At 38.4% G+C, this 20,211-nt stretch overlaps 1 protein-coding gene across 2 annotated transcripts in view; it reads left to right on the plus strand.

Annotated features, from left to right (window-relative positions):
- PTPN2 (protein tyrosine phosphatase non-receptor type 2) overlaps positions 1 to 20,211 on the plus strand; it is a 141,517-nt gene that overhangs the window by 46,807 nt on the left and 74,499 nt on the right. For both annotated transcript variants that reach the window (XM_045850108.1, XM_045850109.1), the window contains exon 2: positions 259 to 349. In XM_045850108.1, coding sequence (XP_045706064.1) covers positions 259 to 349 — 91 coding nt within the window. The remainder of the gene's footprint in view (positions 1 to 258; positions 350 to 20,211) is intronic.

Genomic DNA, 20,211 nt, shown 5'->3' on the forward strand with positions numbered 1-20,211 from the left:
CCTGGGGTCTGCCACTTAATAGCTTTGTGACCTTTAAGCAGGTCGTTTGACTATCATCTTTCACATATAAAGTAGAGAACATAATCGTTCCCATTGGTATTGTGAGAATTGAATGAGATAATGTAGATAGTGTGCTTTGCATAGTACTTGACATATTATAAGTGCTCCATAAATGTTATTTTATACTGGTTAGGAAAGTACCTGTTTTGCTATATAAAATTTAAGAAGAATATTAAAATATATTTTTGTTGTTTTAAGGAAATTCGCAGTGAGTCCCATGACTATCCTCATAGAGTGGCCAAGTTTCCAGAAAACAGAAATCGAAACAGATACAGAGATGTAAGCCCATGTAAGTACCTGTGGGTTTGTGTGCGTATTTATATTTGTTGGTTTGTTTCAGGAGGCAGGATACAGTGAAAAAAGTTTGGGGTCAGGGTTGATAAGTACAGTAGTAATTTTTTTTAAAGATTACTTACTTATTTTTAGAGAGGGAAGCGGGGGGAGAGAGAGAGATATCAATGTATGGTTGCTGGGGGCCGTGGCCTGTACCCCAGGCATGTGCCCTGACTGGGAATCGAACCTGTGATGCTTTGGTTCGCAGCCCGCGCTCAATCCACTGAGCTATGCCAGCCAGGGCATTAGTAGTAATTTTTTATATCAACACAATACACATTCAGAGCATAGAATACTAGAAGGAAAAAAATTGCCCAAAATGATTTCAATTCACACAGCCACCATTATTTGATATTTTTTCTTTCTTTCTTTTTTTAATTCATCAGGATTTTAAAAAAATATTTATTTATTTTTAGACAGAGGGAAAGAGAGGGTGGAAGAGAGGAAAAGAAACATCAATGTGTGGTTGCTTCTCACACACCCCCTACTGGGGTCCTGGCCCACAGCGCAGGCATGTGCACTGATTGGAATTGAACCAGCGACCCTTTGGTTTGCAGGCTGGCCCCCAATCCTCTGAGCCACACCAACCAGGACTATTTTAAACACAGAACTGTTTAAACCCCACAATCTAAAAACAAAATCTTTTGGGTTTATATTCTTTTGATATTTTCTGTCAAAATGTATACACATATTTTCTTAATTATAGCTGTTTTTCTACTTAACCATTTTCGTACCATAAACAGTTTTTTCAGTGGCTCTGCTAGTGCCTTTTGATAATGCCGTTCTTTTCACATAAGAGTCCCCGTGGGTCATTGTTTAGATTCTGATATATATACACACACCAACACCCACAATTTTGTGACCAGTTGTAATACCAAGGTTTTCGATATCTGTTCATTATTAAGTAATTTTATTTTTTGTTCTGATTGATATCACTTGTTCAGATATTAAATTAGTTGTCTTACCACTCCAAAATGTTTCCCCATGTTTGATTTTAGTGGGCTCAACTTAAGTATTCTCTTTTAGGGCTACTTTTTAGTAGGGACATTTAAAAAAAAATATTGAATCTGTTGCATTTTGGTTTCAGCTTGTTTGTGTTGTCGTTCCTTTCTCTAGTTGATGAGGATTTGGTATTAGTGTGCCAAGGCTTCCTGTATAGGCTAAATAGACTCACTTTATTCAAGGCTATATTGTATACCTTTATAGATGATGTATTCCTTTTTTTAAAGTATATTTTATTGATTATGCTATTACAGTTGTTCCATTTTTTCTCCCCTTCTTCCCTTTCTGCCCTGCATCCCCGCCTCCCTCCAACATTCCCCCCTTTAGATCCTATCCATAGGTCATGCATATAAGTTAGTTGGCTTCTCCATTTCCTATACTATTCCTGACTTCCCCCTATCTATTTTGTGCCTACCATTTATGCTTCTTATTCTCTGTACCTTTTCCCCCATTCTTGCCTCTCCCCCTCCCTGCTGATAACCCTCCATGTGATCTCCATTTCTGTCATTCAGTTCGTATTCTAGTTGTTTGCTTAGTTTGTTTTTAGTTTTGATTTTTAGGTTCATTTGTTGATAGCTGTGAGTTTGTTATCATTTTACTGTTCACATTTTTTTATTTTCTTCTATTTCTTAGATGAGTCCCTTTAACATTTCATAGAATAATGGCTTAGTAATGATGAACTCCTTTAACTTGGCCTTATGTGGGAAGCACTTTATCTGCCCTTTCATTCTAAATAATAGCTTTGCTAGAGAGAGTAATCGCAAATGTAGGTCCTTGCCTTTCATGACTTTAAATGCTTCTTTCCAGCCCCTTCTTGCCTGCAAAGTTTCTTTTGAGAAATCAGCTGATAGTGTTATGGGAACTCCTTTGTGGGTAACTCTCTCCTTTTCTCTTGCTGCTTTTAAGATTTTCTACTTATCTTTAATCTTGGGTAATATAATTGTGATGCAGCATGTAGGCATGGATATAAACTGGGAACACGCCTTGGTGTGTTCCTCCTTGGGTCCAGCTTCTTTGGGACTCTCTGAACTCCCTGGACTTCCTGGAAGTTTATTTCCATCACCAGATTGAGGAAGTTTTCCTTCATTATTTGTTTGAATAAGTTTTCAGTTTCTTGCTCTTGCTCTTCTTCTGGCATCCCTATGATTTGGATGTTGGAACATTTAAAGTTGTCCCAGAGGTTCCTAAGCCTCTCCTTTTTCTGAATTCTTATTTCTTCATTATGTTCTGGTTGAATGTTTACTTCTTCCTTCTGCTCCAAATTGTTGATTTGAGTCCCAGTTTCCTTCCCTTCACTGTTGGTTCCCTGTATATTTTTCTTCATTTCACTTTGCATAGCCTTCACTTTTTCTTCTAGTTTGTGACCATACTCAACCATTTCAGTGAGCATCCTTGGTTACCAGTGCTTTGAACTGTGCATCTGATAGGTTGGCTATCTCTCGATTACTTAGTTCTGGTTTTGGAGCTTTGGTCTGTTCTTTCATTTGGGCCATATTTTTTGTCTCTGCATGCCTGTTACTTAGTAAGTGACAGAGCCTTAGGTATTTGCCAGGTTGGGTCAACCCATTTCGCTGCATTGTGGGGAGGAGTCTTGCTCTGCTCTGGGCTTGTTTTCAGTCACTTCCCTTAATACCCACAAGCAAATCGGCCCCTTCTAGTGCCAGTTCCTGGGTGTGTGGTTTTGTGTATGCTGTAGGACACTGTGGGTCTCTCTAATGAACTCTCCTGTGAGGCTGTGAGTTTCTCCTGCCAGTACAATTCCCACAGGTTTTTACTGGCAGATGTTTGAGTCTTTATTTCCACATACTGGAATGCTGGGTTGCGCCGTCTGTCTTGCTCCCCAGCTGTTCTTTCCAGTTTATCGACACTTGATGTGGGACCGCCCAGTTTGCAGGCCTCTACCTCCTCACACACCCGGTCATGTAGCCTCTGCCTTGCCGGTTGACCTCTGTGCTCCAGCTGCCCGTCTCTGCCCCTGCTACCAGCCTGAATGAATGTTTCTTCTTTAAATCTGTGGTTGTTGGACTTCCATACGGTTCAATTCTGGCCATTCTGGGGTTTTTTTGTTTGCTTGTTTTTAAATTTGTTGTTGTCCTTCTGATGGAGGGCTCGTAAGCTTAGGTGATCTATTCCTTGTTGGTAGTCATGGATATAAACTGAAAATCAATCAAATACTGGAGGAAAAGTACATATGTTTACTTTTATATGCACAGAATATTTATATTCATTCACCAAGTACATTTACATGAAGAATGTATTGGCTGATTTGTACAAATCAAATGAGAAGTAATTTCATGTTTATTATAAATTTACTTATTATATATTATCTTTCTCTTACATGTCTTTTTCCTCTCCAGTTAGATGTGTTTGTAACATAGCTGTAAGAGTGTGGTTTTCCACTCTTCTTCAGTTGCAGCATACTTGAAGTTGTGACAGATTTCCTCCAGAACCTGTGGCTCACTGTGGCAACTGTTCTTGTGTGAGTGTATATTCAGGGAATGGGGGTAAAGGCAGTAATTCTGACACTTAGGTACCCCTTTACCCTCTGCAACTTTCTGGTTGAGAATTACAGAGCTGGAGACTGATTCTCTTGTGTTTAGTATGAGTTTTAAAGACAGTATTTTTCAGTTGTACACCTGCTGTGTTGCTTTTACTTAAAAAGTAAACCTTTTTATTTTGATAATTGTAGATGTTCATTCAGTTGTAAGAATACTCAGAGATCCTGTATACCCTCATCCAGTTTCCCCCTGTGGTAATATTTTGCATAACTATAGTAAAATAGCACAACCAGGATATTGACATTGATATAATACATCCAGTTTTACATGCACTCATTTGTGCATGTGTTTAGTTCTCTGTAATTTTATCACATGTGTAGATTCATGTGATCTCCACCATAGTTCAGATATTAACCAGTGAAACAGTTCCATCACGAGGTCCCCCCTGCTACCTTTGTGTGACCACAGCCACCTTCCTTCCTCCCCACTAAGTCCTGTGTTGCCTTTAATTTTTACGTATCTCTCGTAATTGCAACCATTGGTGGTGAGAAGCTCAATTTGAATCCCCTCATTGGTTTTTTTTATTAAATTGATCTAAAGGGAGGAATTTTTAAAAATTGGAACTGAGACTTTTTTTAACGAAAATATTTACAACTTACATTACTTTCAAGTGTGCAGGTCCATAAAATTCTTGGGATTTTTCTCCTGAGCATTAGATATATATGCCCAACTGCATGTTGGACATCTCCAGTTAAAGGTTGCAAGGAGACCTGCTTTACATTGTACTTAACAGCCTTGTCTCCATTTGCTCAGACTCTTCTTTCTGTATGCCTTTTCAGGAAGAGAGCCATTCACCTTGTGTTTGTACCTAGGATTAGGAAGAGGCATTGCTTCCTGTGAGGAGATGCTACTGTGTGCCTTCTCCTGCCACTTGGCCTCCCCTGCTGACTTTATTCCACAGTATATTCTGGAGCTATACTCTGCTGTGAGCATGCCAGGCAGTGCATCCTTTGTCCACTTCGTCCTAGTGGAAGCCTGCCTCTCCCCTTAGTAAACTGTCTTTCTGTCTTTCAGGTGGGGGCTGCTTGTTTTTGCTTCCCACATAACCACAGGGTTTTCTACTGAAAGCCATTACTTTTCAACTTGCAAAATAAAATAAAATGATTTTCTCCAAGGCACTTGCTGTCCAGATACATCACATTATTGCCATTATATATATCCTCTCCTTCATAGTTAATCCCTGTCTCCCAGCCTCTTCTCACACATTTGCAGACAGCGTGAGTGCCAAGAATGACATTCATTATCTCTTTCTTTGCACTCCTCTTCTCCCAGTACCTTTTTCATTTGGGGTGATGTCATGTCTCTGTGAATGAGCTGTATGACACTGTTGCAGAATAGTTCTTAACCTATTCACCTCTAAATCTTAAGTCATCTTCACCCCTGAAATCATATACTACCTGCTACCTTGAGGACTGGTTTCTCTCTTTCCAGCTCTTTGACTTCATAAGACAGTTTCTTCAACCTTTGTCCTTTATTATAGTATATTTCTTCCCTACCCGACTTATTACTTAATTACTTTCTTACTGTTCTTTTTAAAAATATTTATTTATTTTTAGAGAAGGAGGAAGGGAGGGAGAGGGAGAGAACCATCAACGTGTGCTTGCCTCTTATACATCCCCCAAGTGGGGACCTGGCCTGCAACCCAGGCATGCGCCCTGACTGGGAATTAAACCGGCGACCTTTTAGTTCACAGGCCAGCACTCAATCCACTGAGCCACACCAGCCAGGGCCTCACTGTTCCTATATATTCAAAATGAATTTCTATGGATCTTTAATTCTACCCATCCTGTGAAGCCTCAACCTTGGAATAATCAGTCATTTAACTTATCTAACCTTTGGGCTAGTGTGTGTGTGCCTAGAGTACACTCCTGTATTAGCTGGGCCTGTTGTTCCCCTGCTGTCCTTACTAAGCCCACTGTCATTCTACTCTGGCCCTTCCCTGAGTAAACTGTCATTCAGACCCCACCCTCTCCCTCTCACTATTCTTAGAATATAATCTTTCCTTCAGTTCTGAAGGAAAAAAATTTAAATCAGGAAATAACTCTTCAAGTTCATGCTCTACCACCTGGAAACTTATTTCTGTTTGCACTTATCTTTTGCTGAAGTCCCTGGAGAGAAGTCTTCCCTCTTGCTGTTCTAGGTTTGTGTCCTGAATCCTTACTCCTCCTCATGGACCTTACTCTCTGTTGTCACTGCTCTTCATGTTTTCAGCCTTTTTCTGTAAACACTTTTCCCTTATTTAAATGTTTCTTTTTTTTTCTGTTAACCCTTATATCTCACGTCAGTCCCCACTTTATTGCTTACATGGACATATGTACTTGCATGTGCATGCAGATAACATCTAAACAAACAGAATCTTGGAAGAATACACAATACTATTTTTATTCCCATTTTTATTACCTACGTATTTAGGCCATGGTTTCTACCCTAGACTCCCCACTTGAACTTTTATCTAAAGTACTAATAGCTTTCCAGTTTTCAAATGCAATGAGGGACAGTTCCCATTGCTTTCTTCCCCACTGATCCCTCTGACTTTCGACATTGTTAACCATGCCTTCCTTCCATAATATTCTCAAAATTTTATTCTTGCTTCTCTGGCTGATCACCCATTCTCAGAGTTTCTCTTCCTTAGTTTGCCTTTGTCTTCTTCATGATTCTGTCTCTGTCTCTCCCTCTTTCTCACTCTAACACTTGTGGGAATGATCTCATCTACTATGCATTCAGTTACCATCTCTCTATTTGTGACACCAGATCTCACCCACAGCCTAAGTCTCTCTTCTTGGCTAAATACTCATTTATGCAAGTCACCCATTTCTGTCTGGATGTCCTTAAGGCCACCTCAGACTCAGACTAGACACTAAGCTAATATTCCTCCCTCATACAATCTGTCAGTCCCAACCCTAAAAACTGTTCATCTGGTTTTATTCCCCATATTTATAAATGGTACCACTGTTCACACATTTGCTACAGCTAGAGACTCAGACTCCTTTCTCTCTCTTTCAGATCCCACATCTAGTTAGTAACTAATTAATTACAATTTTATTTCTACAATATATTTCAAATCTCTTCTGTACTGTCTTCATACTGTCTTGGTTCAGGGCCATACTACTTCTTTCTTGGGTTATTATGACAGCCTTTTAACTAGCCTCTTTGTCTCCACTCTCTTTCCACTTCAATCCATTCTCCATACTGTATCCAGAGTATTCTTTGTATAATGGAAGTCTGTTTTCCACTCCCTTCTTCAATAGTGTTTCACAAGTTTCATGAAAAGTTAAAGTTGTTTAGCATTATCATAGAAGGCTTTTGGGAGACTGATCCTTTATACATCTCAAGATTTCTTTTTCTTGCCATTTTTCTATAACCATTTTGGTAAAACCGAGTCACTTAAGAGTTCTTTCATTGTGACTTGTTTTTGATACTTCAGTGTCTTCAAATATGTCATTCCCTTTTTGGAATATCCTTCTCTCTCAGACCAACTTCATTCAAAGTCCTTTTCCTCCAAATACCATTTCAACTACCTCTTTTCGATGCGTGTTATTCTCACAAAGTAGAGGAGGTCATGGAGGTGGTGACTCTCTTTCACTAAATCCAGATACACTCAGGAAGGTATATTTTTTAAAAGCTCCTATGATGATACCTTTCCTAATGGATAGTCATTATATCATTTAAAAAATTATTTTCATACATAGAATTTTACGGTAGTTTGTATTGTTCAGAAAACCTGTATTGCAAACCAGCTACGTGTCTGACACTATGCTATGAATGAGAGTACCGTAAATGTATGCACTCTGCCCTTCAATAATGTATAGAAAAGTGGGAGAGATACATACTTACTGTGTTGTATATGTCATGAAGCTATGACAGTGTATTGGTGGAGCTGAGAAGAGGCATTCAACTCTGCCTAGAGAGGGGTGGCTTTTAAGGAAAGAAATGGTACCCAGCTAGGTAGATAAAGAGGACAAAAAAAGGAATTGCTTTTTTTCTAAAATTACAGAATCCCAGATCTTATCTAAGTATGGATTCAGTAGGTTTGGAAATCTGTATTTTTAAGCAGTGTTTTTACATGATGCTTACATACCTTAGCTTGGCACCAGTCCTTAGACTGACATATAAAAACTATGGCAGGTTAAATAGTCCATAGTCCCTTACTGCTACAAAACAAGAAGATTCTCAATAAACATATTTTTAAATAAGTTGCTAGGTATGGAGAAAGTAAGGAAAACTTCCAGGCTTCCTCTACTCTCTCCCTCTTAAAAAAAAATCCTAGTAAATGAAAGAGCTACTCTGATTACAAATGCCAGTATCAGCTCTAGGATTTTATTTACCTAATAAAATAGGTTCAAGATATATTAATCACAAATGAATTCAATTATAGGAAGAAATTGACAAATTCATCTTAATGGACAATATTAATAAAGAAATGGAAAATTTGTACCACACAACTAAGCTTAATTTAATAATAAAAATATTAGATCCTTATGTCCAGCATTAGAGAATCCACATTTACATGTAATATTTATAAAAAATGGACCATTGACTAGGCTAAAGTAAATCTTAATTTAAGAATTGATGTCTTAGAGGCCATGTTCTTTGTATACAACTAAATGATAGATAACTAATAAAAACTAAACATTTCCATATTTGAAGGTTTTAAAATTTTTAAATTTGTGGATTAAGAAAAAGTCATCATGGAAACTTAAAAATACTTAAAAGTAAACGACATGTAACATATTACTTAAAACTTACACAGCAAAAACTACTACAAAGAAAATATACTACCTTAAATGTTTATATTAAAACAGAAGGTTTAAAATTAATGTGTTAAGTTTCCAACCTTAGAGTAAAAGTAACCAAATAAACACCAAAAAAAAGCATAAAGGAAAAAATACAAAAATAAAAGCAGACTAGTAATAATATATTGTTGGTACAATATAAAGGACCAATACAACCAAATGTTGATTCCTAGATAAGAGCAATAAACTCTGGCAAGATTGAGCAAGAAAAACAAAACAAACAAGAGCTATAAAGAGAGAGAAAGATGCATGTAAACAATATTAGGAAAGAAAGGGGGAACATAAATACAGATGTAAAAGGAATTAAAAAGCATATTGTATACTGCAAACAATTTTATGGTAATAAATGTAATCATTTAGAAGAAATGGCACAGACTTTAGTAAAATATAAGTTACTAAAACTGAATGAAGAAGAAGAGAGTCCAGATAGTTCTGTAACAGTTAAATAAATTGAATTAACAAATAAAAATATTCCCACAAAGAAAACACTGGGCCTACCTGTTTTTACAGGTATGTTTTATAAATAATAAAACTCTTCCAGAGAATACTAAAAGAGAATCTTCCCAATTTCTTTTAATGGCACTATTATATAACTTTACTATCCAAACCAGAAAAGTTTACTAAGCGGAATAAAAGTTACAAGCATGTCTCCTTTGTGAATATTGATGTAAAAATCCAAACAAAAGATTAGCAAATTGAATACAGCACTGTCTTTATTAAGTTTATGTTAGGAATATAAGGGTGGCTTAACATTAGAAAACCTTATAAATGTAATTCACCAGAGTAACTGAATATCTCAATAGGCACAATATAATTATTTAAAGTCAGTCCTTGCCCTGGCCCGTATGGCTTGATTGGAGTGTCTTCCTGTACATGAAGAGGTTGTGGGTTGGATTCCTGTTCAGGACATACACCTAGGTTGTGGGTTCAATTCTTAGTCAGGGCTTGTATGGTAAGCAGCCAGTTTTTTCTCTCTCACATCAGTGTCTCTCTCTCTCTAACACTCGCATCAATGAACATGTTCTGGGTGAGGGTTAATAAAAACGTCAATTCTTGCTTACCATTAAAAACAAAACATGTAGCAAACAGGAAATAGAAGGGAACTTCTGAACTTCTGTAACCTAATATATGTAAGAGACACAGTAACATAACTTTTATTAATAACATGTTAGAATCATTCCTCTGTAAAAATGATACTTTATTGTTTGTGGTGTTACAGTTGTCAGAATTTTCTCACTTGCCCCCCTTTACCCAGCCCACCCCACTCCCTCAGGCAATCCCCACATCATTGTCCATGTCTGTGGGTCACGCATATGTGTTCTTTGGCTACTTCATTCCCTATACTGTACATTACATCCCAAAACTATTCTGTAACTACCAGTTTGTACTTCCTAATGCCTTCACCTTTTTTGCCCATCCCACCAAACCCCCTCCCATCTGACAACCGTCAAAACATTCTCTATGTCTGTGATTCTGTTTTTGTTCTGCATTTATGTTTATTTGCTTTTTTTTTAGATTTAATTGTTGATAACTGTATTTATTGCCTTTTTATTGGTCATATTTCTTGATCTTCTTAAAGAAGACCCTTTAACATTTCATGTAATATGGATTTTGTAGTAATCAAGTCCTTTACCTTTTTCTTGTCTGGGAAACTTTTTATCTGCCCTCCAATTCTACATGATAGGTTTTTTAGGTAAAACCTTGGTTGTAGGTCTTATTTTTTCATCACGTTGGATATTTATCACCAATCCCTTTTAGCCTGCAAAAATTTCTTTTTAGAAAAATCAGCTCAAGTTTTTATGGGAGCTCCCTTGTAGGTTGCTAACAGCTTTACTCTTGCTACTTTTAAGATTCTCTCTTTGTCTTTAACCTTTGGCATTTTAATTATAATGTCTTGGTGTGGGTTTATTTTGTTTGGAACTCTGTGCACTTCTTGGACTTGTATGTATATTTCCTTCAACAGATTAGGGAAGTGTTCTGCCATTATTTTTTCAAATAGGTTTCAATTTCTTGCTCTCTTCACCTTATGGCACTATGAAGCCCCTGATGGCATGTTTGAAGTTGTCCCAGAGACTCTTTACACTGTCCCCATTTTTATTTGTATTCTTTTTTCTTATTGCTGGTCTGATTGGGTGTCTTTTGCTTTCTTATATTCCAAATTGCTGATTTGATTCTCGGCTTCATCCACTCTATTGTTGATTCCCTGTAAATTGTTCTTTATTTCAATTACTATATCCATTGTTTCTGACTGGACCTTTTTATGCTGTTCACTTTCTCTCTCTCTTTTTTCCCATTTTTTCTCTCCTTTATTCCCCTCTGCCTTGCACCCTCTCTCCCAGCAGTATTCCACCTCCTTACTCATGTCCATGAGTCATACATACAAGTTTTTTAGCTTCTCCATTTCCTATACTATTCTTTTTTTTAAATATATTTTATTGATTATGCTATTATAGGTGTCCCATCCCCCCCTTTATTCCCCTCCACCCTGCACACCCCCTCCCACCCTTTAGTTCTGTCCCTTTAGTTCATGTCCATGGGTCATACATATAAGTTCTTTGGCTTCTACATCTCCTATACTATTCTTAACCTCCTCCTGTCTATTTTCTGCCTACCATTAATGCTGCTTATTCTCTGTACATTTCCCCCTCTCTCCCCGTTCCACTCCCCCGCTGATAACCCTCCATGTGATCTCCATTTCTGTGATTCCGTTCCTGTTGTAGTTGTTTACTTACTTACTTTGTTTCTTTTTTTATGTTAGGTTGTTAATACCTGTGAGTTTGTTGTCATTTTACTCTTGCTGCTTTTAAGATTGTCTCCTTATCTTAAATCTTGCCTAATGTAATTATGATGTGCCTTGGTGTGTTCCTCCTTGGTTCCAACTTTCTTTTTTATATATAAATTTTATTTTTTAACGTATTTTATTGATAATGCTATTACGGTTGTCCCATTTCCTCCCTTCACTCCCCTCCACCCTGCACACCCTCTCCCACCCACATTCCCCCACTTTAGTTCATGTCCATATGTCATAAGTTCTTTAGCTTCTACATTTCCCATACTATTCTCACCCTCCCCCTGTCTATTTTCTACCTTCCATCTATGCTACTTATTCTCTGTACCTTTCCCCCCTCTTTCCTCCTCCCACTCCCCTGTTGCTAACCTTCCATGTGATCTCCATTTCTGTCATTCTGTTTGTATTCTAGTTGTTTGCTTAGTTTGTTTTTAGTTTTGATTTTTAGTTCATTTGTTGATAGTTGTGAGTTTGTTATTTTACTGTTCACATTTTTTTTATCTTCTTCTATTTCTTAGATAAATCCCTTTAACATTTCATAAAATAAGGGCTTGGTGATGATGAACTCCTTTAACTTGACCTTATCTTAGAAGCACTTGATTTGCCCTTCCATTCCATTCTAAATGAAAGCATTGCTGGATAGAGCAATCCTGGGTGTAGGTCCTTGCCTTTTATGACTTGGAATACTTCTTTCCAGCCCCTTCTTACCCGAAAGTTCTCTTTTGAGAAATCAGCTGACATTCTGATGGGAACTCCTTTGTAGGTTACTGTCCCCTTTTTTCTTGCTGCTTCTAGGATTCTCTCCTTCATTTTTACCTTGGCTAATGTAATTATGATGTGCCTTGTTACATCATCCTTGGGTCCAACTTCTTTGGGACTCTCTGAACTTCCTGGGACTTCCTAGAAGTCTCTTTCCTTTGCCAGATCAGAGAAGTTCTCCTTCACTATTTGTTCAAGTAAGTTTTCAATGTCTTGCTCTTCCTCTTCTCCTTCTGGCATCTCTATGATTTGGATGTTGGGACATTTAAAGATGTCCTGGAGGTTTCCTAAGCCTCTCCTCATTTTTTTTTTGGATTCTTGTTTCTTTATTCTGTTCTGGTTGGATGTTTCTTTCTTACTTCTGCTCCAAACCATTGATTTGAGTCCTGGTTTCCTCCCTGTCACTGCTGGTTCCCTGTAGATTTTTCTTCATTTCATAAAATGCAAACTTCATTGCTGCCTGAGTCTTTTTTACGCTGTTGTAGTACCCAGTGAATTCCTGGAGCATCCTGATAGCCGGTGTTTTGAACTGTGCATCCAATAGGTTGTTGGCCTGAATGTTTCTTCATTAACTCTGTGGTTGTGGGACTTCCACACAGTTTGATTCTCTGGCAGTTCTGTTTGTTTGTTTGTTTGTTTGTTTGTTTTTAAATTTTTGTTCTCCTCCTTTTGGTTGTGTGAGAAGGCACAGTGTGTCTACCTATGCTTCCATCTTTGCTGGAAGTTCCGGTACTATTCTTAGCCTCCCCCCGTCTATTTTGTACCTGCCATGTATGCGTCTTATTCCCTGTAACTTTTCCCCCATTCTCCTGCCTCCCCGTGCCCACTGATAACTCTCTATGTGGTCTCCATTTCTGTCATTTTACTGTTCGTAGTTTTGATCTTCTCATTCTTAAATAAGTCCCTTTAACATTTCATGCAACAAGGGCTTGGTGATGAACTACTTTAACTTGACCGTATCTGTGAAGCATTTTATCGGCCCTTTCCATTCTAAATGAGAGCTTTGCTGGATAGAGGAATCTAGGATGTAGATCCTTGCCTTTCATGACTTTAAATACTTCTTTCTAGCCCCTGCTTGCCTGCAAAGTTTCTTTTGAGAAATCAGCTGATATTCTTATGGGAACTCCTTGTTGGGTAACTCTCTTGCTGATTTTAAGATTCCCTCCTTACCTTTAATCTTTGGCCATTTAATTATGATGTACCTTGGTATGTGCTTCCTTGGATCCAACTTGTTTGGGACGCTGAGCTTCCTGAAGTTTTAGGTCTAATATCCTTCACCAGATTGGGGAACTTTTCTTGTATTATTTTTTCAAGTAAGTTTTCAATTTCTTATTTTACCTCTTCTCTTTCTGGCACCCCTATGATTTGGATATTGGAATGTTTAAAGTTGTCCCACAGGGTCCTAAGCTTCCCAAAATTTTTTTCATTTCTTGTTTCTTCATTCTGCTCCAAATTGTTGATTTGAGTCCTCATTTCCTTCCCTACATGATTGGTTCCCTGTATATGTTTCTTTATTTTGCTTTGTATAGCCTTCACTTCTTCCTTTATTTTGCATCTGTGCACAATTATTTCTCTGAGCATCCTCATTACTAGTGTTTTGATCTCTGCATCTGATAGGTTGGCCATCTTCTTGTCGGTTAGTTCTTTTTCTGGAGTTTGGATATGTTCTTTCATTTGTGCCATATTTCTTTGTTTCAGTGTACCTGTTACGTAGTGAGGGGCAGAGGCTTAGCCCCACTTTTAGTGACTTCCCCTGCTACCCACAAGCGAATTGCACCCTTCAAGGTGTTGCCCTGGTGCTGATTCCTGGGTGAGTGGACTTAACTTATGTTCTAGGAACCCATAGACCCCTCAAGCAGACTTCTTGTGACACTGGAGGTTTCTCCTGCCACTGCAATGCCCAGGTTTTTACAGCCAGATGTTTTGAGGCTCTATTTCTCTGTGCTGGAACCCTGGGCTGTACAGTCTGTCTCACTCCCCAGTTGTTCCTTCTTGTATATCCCCATGCAAATGTGGGACCACCTGGCCTGTCAGCTATGGCCTTACCATGTGTTCTCTCCATCACAGCTGCCCGTCTCTGCCCCTCCTACCAGTTTGGATGAATGTTTCTTCTTTAACTCCTTTGTTGTTGGACTTCCATACAGTTCAATTTCCTGGCAGTTCTCATTGTATTTTATGTCAAAATTGGTTGGTATCCTTCTTTTGGTTTTGTGAAGAAGCAAAATATATCTACCTATGCCTCCATCTTGCTCTCTGAAGGTCAGTTTAACATTTTCTATCAAAATCTCGGGAAGATTATTTTGTAGATATACAAAAGCTATTCTTAAATTTACGTGAAAAGGCAAAGGACCTAAGAAAAAAACTATAAAAACAGTTTTGGAAAAGAAGAATAAGGTTGGTAGGAATCATTGCCTGATTTTAAGACAGTTGACCCTTGAACAACACAAATTTGAACTGCACAGGTCTACATATGTGTGATTTTTTTTCAGTAAATACATATATTTGTTTTACACTTTTCTTAATAACATTTCCTTTTTTCTAGATTACTTTATCATAATGCAGCATATTATATAAAATACGTGTTGATAAATTGTTTATGTTATCAGTAAGGCTTTTGATCAACAGTAGGCTATTAGTAATTAGGTTTTAGGGGAGTCTAAGTTATATGCATTGGGTGAAAAAGGAATTGAGATATATGGTGCCAGTTGGGTACTGGAAATATCAGGGTGTACACTTTGTAAATGTGTATGATTGTATAACCCCTCTGCTGTAGCCCTGAAACTAATGCAAAATGATATTGAAAGTAAACTGTAATTCAAAAAAATTTATATGCAGATTTTCAACTGTGCTGGAGGGTCGGCATCCATGACCCTTTTGTTGTTTAGGGATCACTTGCATTGTATTACTGTAGTTATCCAGACATTGTGGTACTGGTAGAAGGATAGAAACATAGATTGGTGAAATCAAGAACCCAAAAATTTTTTGACAAAGGTGCAAAGAAAGCAATGTAATGGACGCAAAATAATCTTTTCAACAGTATTGGAGCATTTGGCCATCTATAGGGGAAAAAAATGATTCTCAACCTAAACCTCACACCATTAAAAATTCACTTAAAGTGGATCATAAATGTAAAATGTGAAGTACAGGCATGAGCCAAAATAAGTTTACCGTGTACAAATAAATAATACAGTAATTAATAAATGTTAATATAAGAATAAACTATGTTTTGCATACTCACAATTATAAAGCTGCTTTTGCCTACTGCTGTACAAAACTTTTAGAAGACAATAGAAAATTCTGGATCTGACACTTGGTAAAAAGTTCTTAACATGATACCAAAAGCACAATTCCAAAAAGAAAAAGATCAATAAATTGGACTAAACCCAATTTAAAAACTTATGGTCTGTGAAAGACGTTATTAAGATGATAAAAGGACATGGACAGACTGGGAGAAAATATTTATCAACCACAAAGAACTCATATCTAGAATATATGCAGAGCTTTCAAAATCGGTCACTTAAAAAACAGTTAGGAAATAAGCATAAGATTATAAATGCAGATGTCAGATAAACACATAAGCATGTGAGAAATGTCATTAACCATTAGGGAAACATTCTTAACTGTTAGGGAAATGAAAATTAAAACCTTGGTGATGAGCACTACACACCTTCTAGAACAGCTAAAATAATGGGGCCACAATAGTCATACAAGGATCTGAGAATGCACAGAAACTGGATCTCATACAAAGCTAGTCAGAACATAAAATAATATGGGTACTCTGGAAAACAGTTTGGCATTTTCTTTTCTTTTTCTTTTACTCTCCCTTGAGGACATGCTTACTAATTTTAAAGATTTTATTTGTTTTTAGAGAGAGGGAAAGGGAGGGAGAGAGGGAGAAAAATGTTGATGTAAGAGAGAAACATTGATCAGTTGCCTCTTGCACGTGCCCTGATTAGGGACCCAACTTGCATCTCAGGCAAGTGCCCTGACTGGGAATCAAACCCATGACCCTTCAGTCTACGGGACAATGCTCAGTTAACTGAACCACACCAGCCAGGGCAGTTTGGCAGTTTCTTAAAATACTAAATACAGATTTACCAAATACTATCCAGGCATTGTACTCCTGGACATTTATCACAGAAAATTTCGATCTAATGTCTACACAGAAATGTGTACAGATTTATTTGTAATAACCCCCAATTGCAGACAGCTCAAATGTCCTTCAGTAGGTAAGGGGTTAACAAACTGTGGTATATTCCTACCACAGAATACTATTCAGCAGTAAAGAAATAAACTATTGATACATTCAACAACTTAGATTGATCTTAGAGGACTCATGCTGAGTAAAAAAATTTAATGTCAAAAGATTACATACTATATGGTTCCATTATATATCGTTCTTATTTTTTCTTTAATATCCTCACTGGAGGAGTTTCCCCCCCCACCCCCCACTGCTTTTAGGGAGAGATGAAGAGAGGGTTGGCAGGGAGGGGTGGGGGAGAGACAGAGAAAGATTGATTGATTGCCTCTCTTACTTGCCCCTACTACAGTGGAACTCACAACTTAGGCATATGCCCAAACAAAAATCAAACCCATGACTTTTCAGTCTACACAGTGTTTCAGTGCTATGGCCACTTACATAGCATTCTTGAAATAATAAAATTGGAGAGATGGAGAACATGACTATAAAGGGGTTGCACAGAGGATCTTTGTCGTGATAGAGCACATCTGTCTGTATCTTGATTGTGGTGGTTAATGTGGATCTGCATATGTGATAACATTTCATATAGCTGCACAAGCACACACATAAATGAGTATTTATAAAACAGAAAATTGGGGAGGAAGATGGTGTTGAGGTAGGAGGGAGCAGACTCCACTCCCACCTACACATGGGAGAAAATCCTAGCCGATCTACAGAGTAAAAAAGCAAACAACCAACAGTACCTCAGCATATATGAAAATAAGAAACCAAAAATTATAGCAGAACCGAAAAACCAGATGGTAAAGAGAGTGCTTCAGGACAATAAGGTCCCAGGGACCAGCTCCAGGTCCAGGGGGGTTGCAGTCCCAGGCCCAGTGCCCACTGCCGGGTTTGCCACAGAGTCCTTGGGAGCAAGCCAGGACAACTGCTCCCTCCCCAGCCAAACAAGATCTGAGCAGCACCAGGAGAAACCTGGTTGCTAGCAAACACACAGGGGCTGTGAGCACCGTGGAGTCTGTGGACACCAGCAGAGTTGAGAGTCGCACAGTGATGGGCCCGGACCCCCATAGTCACTGGTCTGGCTGGAGAATTGGGCTGTGGGAGAAGCCAGGCCACTGTATAGAGTGGAAGGCTTGAGTAGGAGGAATTTCTCAAAAAGAAAAAGTGGAAAGACAGACACAATTTGGGTAATTCTCCTATAGCAATCGCTCCAGCCTCCCTGTCACCCAGCTGGGCAGTGGTCCCGAGGTTGCGCAGAAGGTTGTGTGGAAGACCCTGCCACCCTCATAGCACTGGGAAGGGTGAGGCAGCCTGTTCCAGCATGTGCAAGCGCACCCCTGCACCCCAGCCCACAGCGGTAAGCCCAGGCAAAGGCCTGGATCCCACACCCAAGGTGCAGGGGAGACATGCCAGGATAGCTCCCCAGAGAGTGTGCGAGGCTGACTGAGTGCAGATCAGGAAGGAAGAAAAGCCATACCAATCACCCCTCACCCTGCTGTAGCAGGCAAGACCAGAAAAACCGGTTTGGCCACTTTGAAACCAAGAGGCTTTATAATTTTATTCTATTTTTTAAAATAATTTTTTAATTTTTACTGTTTTTTATTTTTCAGTTCCTTTTTACTCTCCTTCTTTCTTGATTTATTCCTTCTTCTTTGCTTTCCAGTTTTTATCTCTTCTTCCTTCCTTCATCTGCCTTTTTTTTTTAATACCTACAAGTGAGACCAAAAAAACCCCAAAGACCCTGGAACTATGAAAAGACCAGAGTTGGACCCAAAGAAGGGGCATCACAACAGGTGCGACAATGAGATAAATTTCACTCTGCTTTACAGAGAACTGGCAAGTTATTGCATATTTGTATTATTATTATTTTTTCCATTCTTACATTTTTATTTTAATAGTACTTTTGTATTCCTGTTCTTTCTGTATAGTCTGCTTTGCTAGGCTGGTTATATTGTATCATTTGACAGGTTTCCCCTGATATCTCTTTCATAGTGTATTGCTAATTTACTGTCCTTCACTTCACTTGTGTCCCATTAGCACACTATTCAAGGTCCTATACTCCCTATTCTTGTTATCTAAATCACATAGATTCTGTCATATGATTGCTATTCTAATATTATTGTAAATAATAGCTTTTCCATACAATTGTAAGTACTTCACAGCACCCCTCCCAGATCTTAGCCCACTTCACGGTTTTCTGAACTCTGCTACTGTAGTGGTTAACTCTATTCTATCACACACTATACCTATTTACTAGCCTTTACACTCACCTTACCTCAGAATCTGACCTCCCACAACCTCACTGCTATCTAGATCCAATTCACAATCCTTCCTTGCCCAACAAGAGTCTTATCTTCTTTCCATCCTTTCTGAAAATCGGCTAGTTGGGTGGAAGCTCACGGTTAACACTATACATAGCCAAAGGATCTCCTATCTCTTCTCTGCTGGCTGCTACTGTAAATATCATAAAATACTCTCTTGCTGTCTTAAACCATTTTTGCCTTCCTCCTCCAACTGATCACAAAAAAAGAGTAGGTGAAAGTGGTGAACACCACGATACCCACTGGAAGAGGAAACCCAACAACAAAGAACCACTAACAGATAACAACAGAAGAAGGTGAAGGAGGGAGTGGAAACCACACAAACCTCAATCCAGGACCTATCTGGAAATACAACTAAGTAGTGGAGAAACAATCCAATACAAACAACTGAACCAGAGCAAGAGCGAATCCTCAAAATCTTATACACAAGGAAGAACCAGCTTCAACACAACCTGCCCTCACCAGCACAACAAAATACAAGAGGTGGTAGACAGAGTGACCCCCAGTTAACCAGCTGATGGGAAGGACCCACCAAAGAAAGTCCCAACAACAATCAAAACCCAAAGACAAACACAGAGCCAACTTAAACGACAGCCCAAGACTAGTGAGCTAGGGAGATCAAGGAGACTGCACCACTGAATCTCACAAGTATTCTACCACAGAGGTTCACACCATAAACTCAAGGAGCCAGAAGAGATCAATTTAAGAAGCTGAGGCTAACAAGAAGAGTCTCACAAACAATGGGAAGACAAAGAAAGAATCCCCAAATGAAAGGAAAGGAGGAAGCCTCAGAAATAATGCTAAATGGAATAGAGACAACTCAACTGTCAGATATTGAGTTCAAAGCAATGATTATCAGGAATCCAGTGAGCTCACAATGAGCTACCAGAAACTACAGGGAAGCTGCAATGAACTCACTGCACACTATATCACCATGAAAAAGGACATAGAAACTATAAATAAGGGCAAGAGGAAATGAAGAATACAATTTCTGAACTGAATAACACAGTAAAAGGAATGAAAAGCAGGGTTGATGAAGCAGAAGATCAAATCAATGAGCTAGAAGACAAAGTAGAAAAAAACACCCAGAAAGATCAAGAAAAGGAAAAGAGGCTCAGAAAGAATGAAGAGGGATTAAGAGAAATGTAAAACAATATGAAACATAATAATATCCGTATAGTAGGGATACTAGAAGGAGAAGAAGAGCAAGGGATAGAAAACCTATTTGAAAAAGTAATGATGGAAAACTTGTCTAATTTGATAAGAGAAAAAAAATCACACAAATCCAGGAAACACCGAGAGTCCCAATCAAGAAGAACCCAAAGAGGCCCACTTCAAGACATATCATAATTAAAATGGCAAACTACCAAGACAAAGAGAGAATCTTAAAAGCAGC

This window comes from Phyllostomus hastatus, unplaced genomic scaffold (assembly GCF_019186645.2).
Source record: "Phyllostomus hastatus isolate PE091 unplaced genomic scaffold, TTU_PhHast_1.1 phas_contig_80, whole genome shotgun sequence".
NCBI lineage: Eukaryota > Metazoa > Chordata > Mammalia > Chiroptera > Phyllostomidae > Phyllostomus > Phyllostomus hastatus.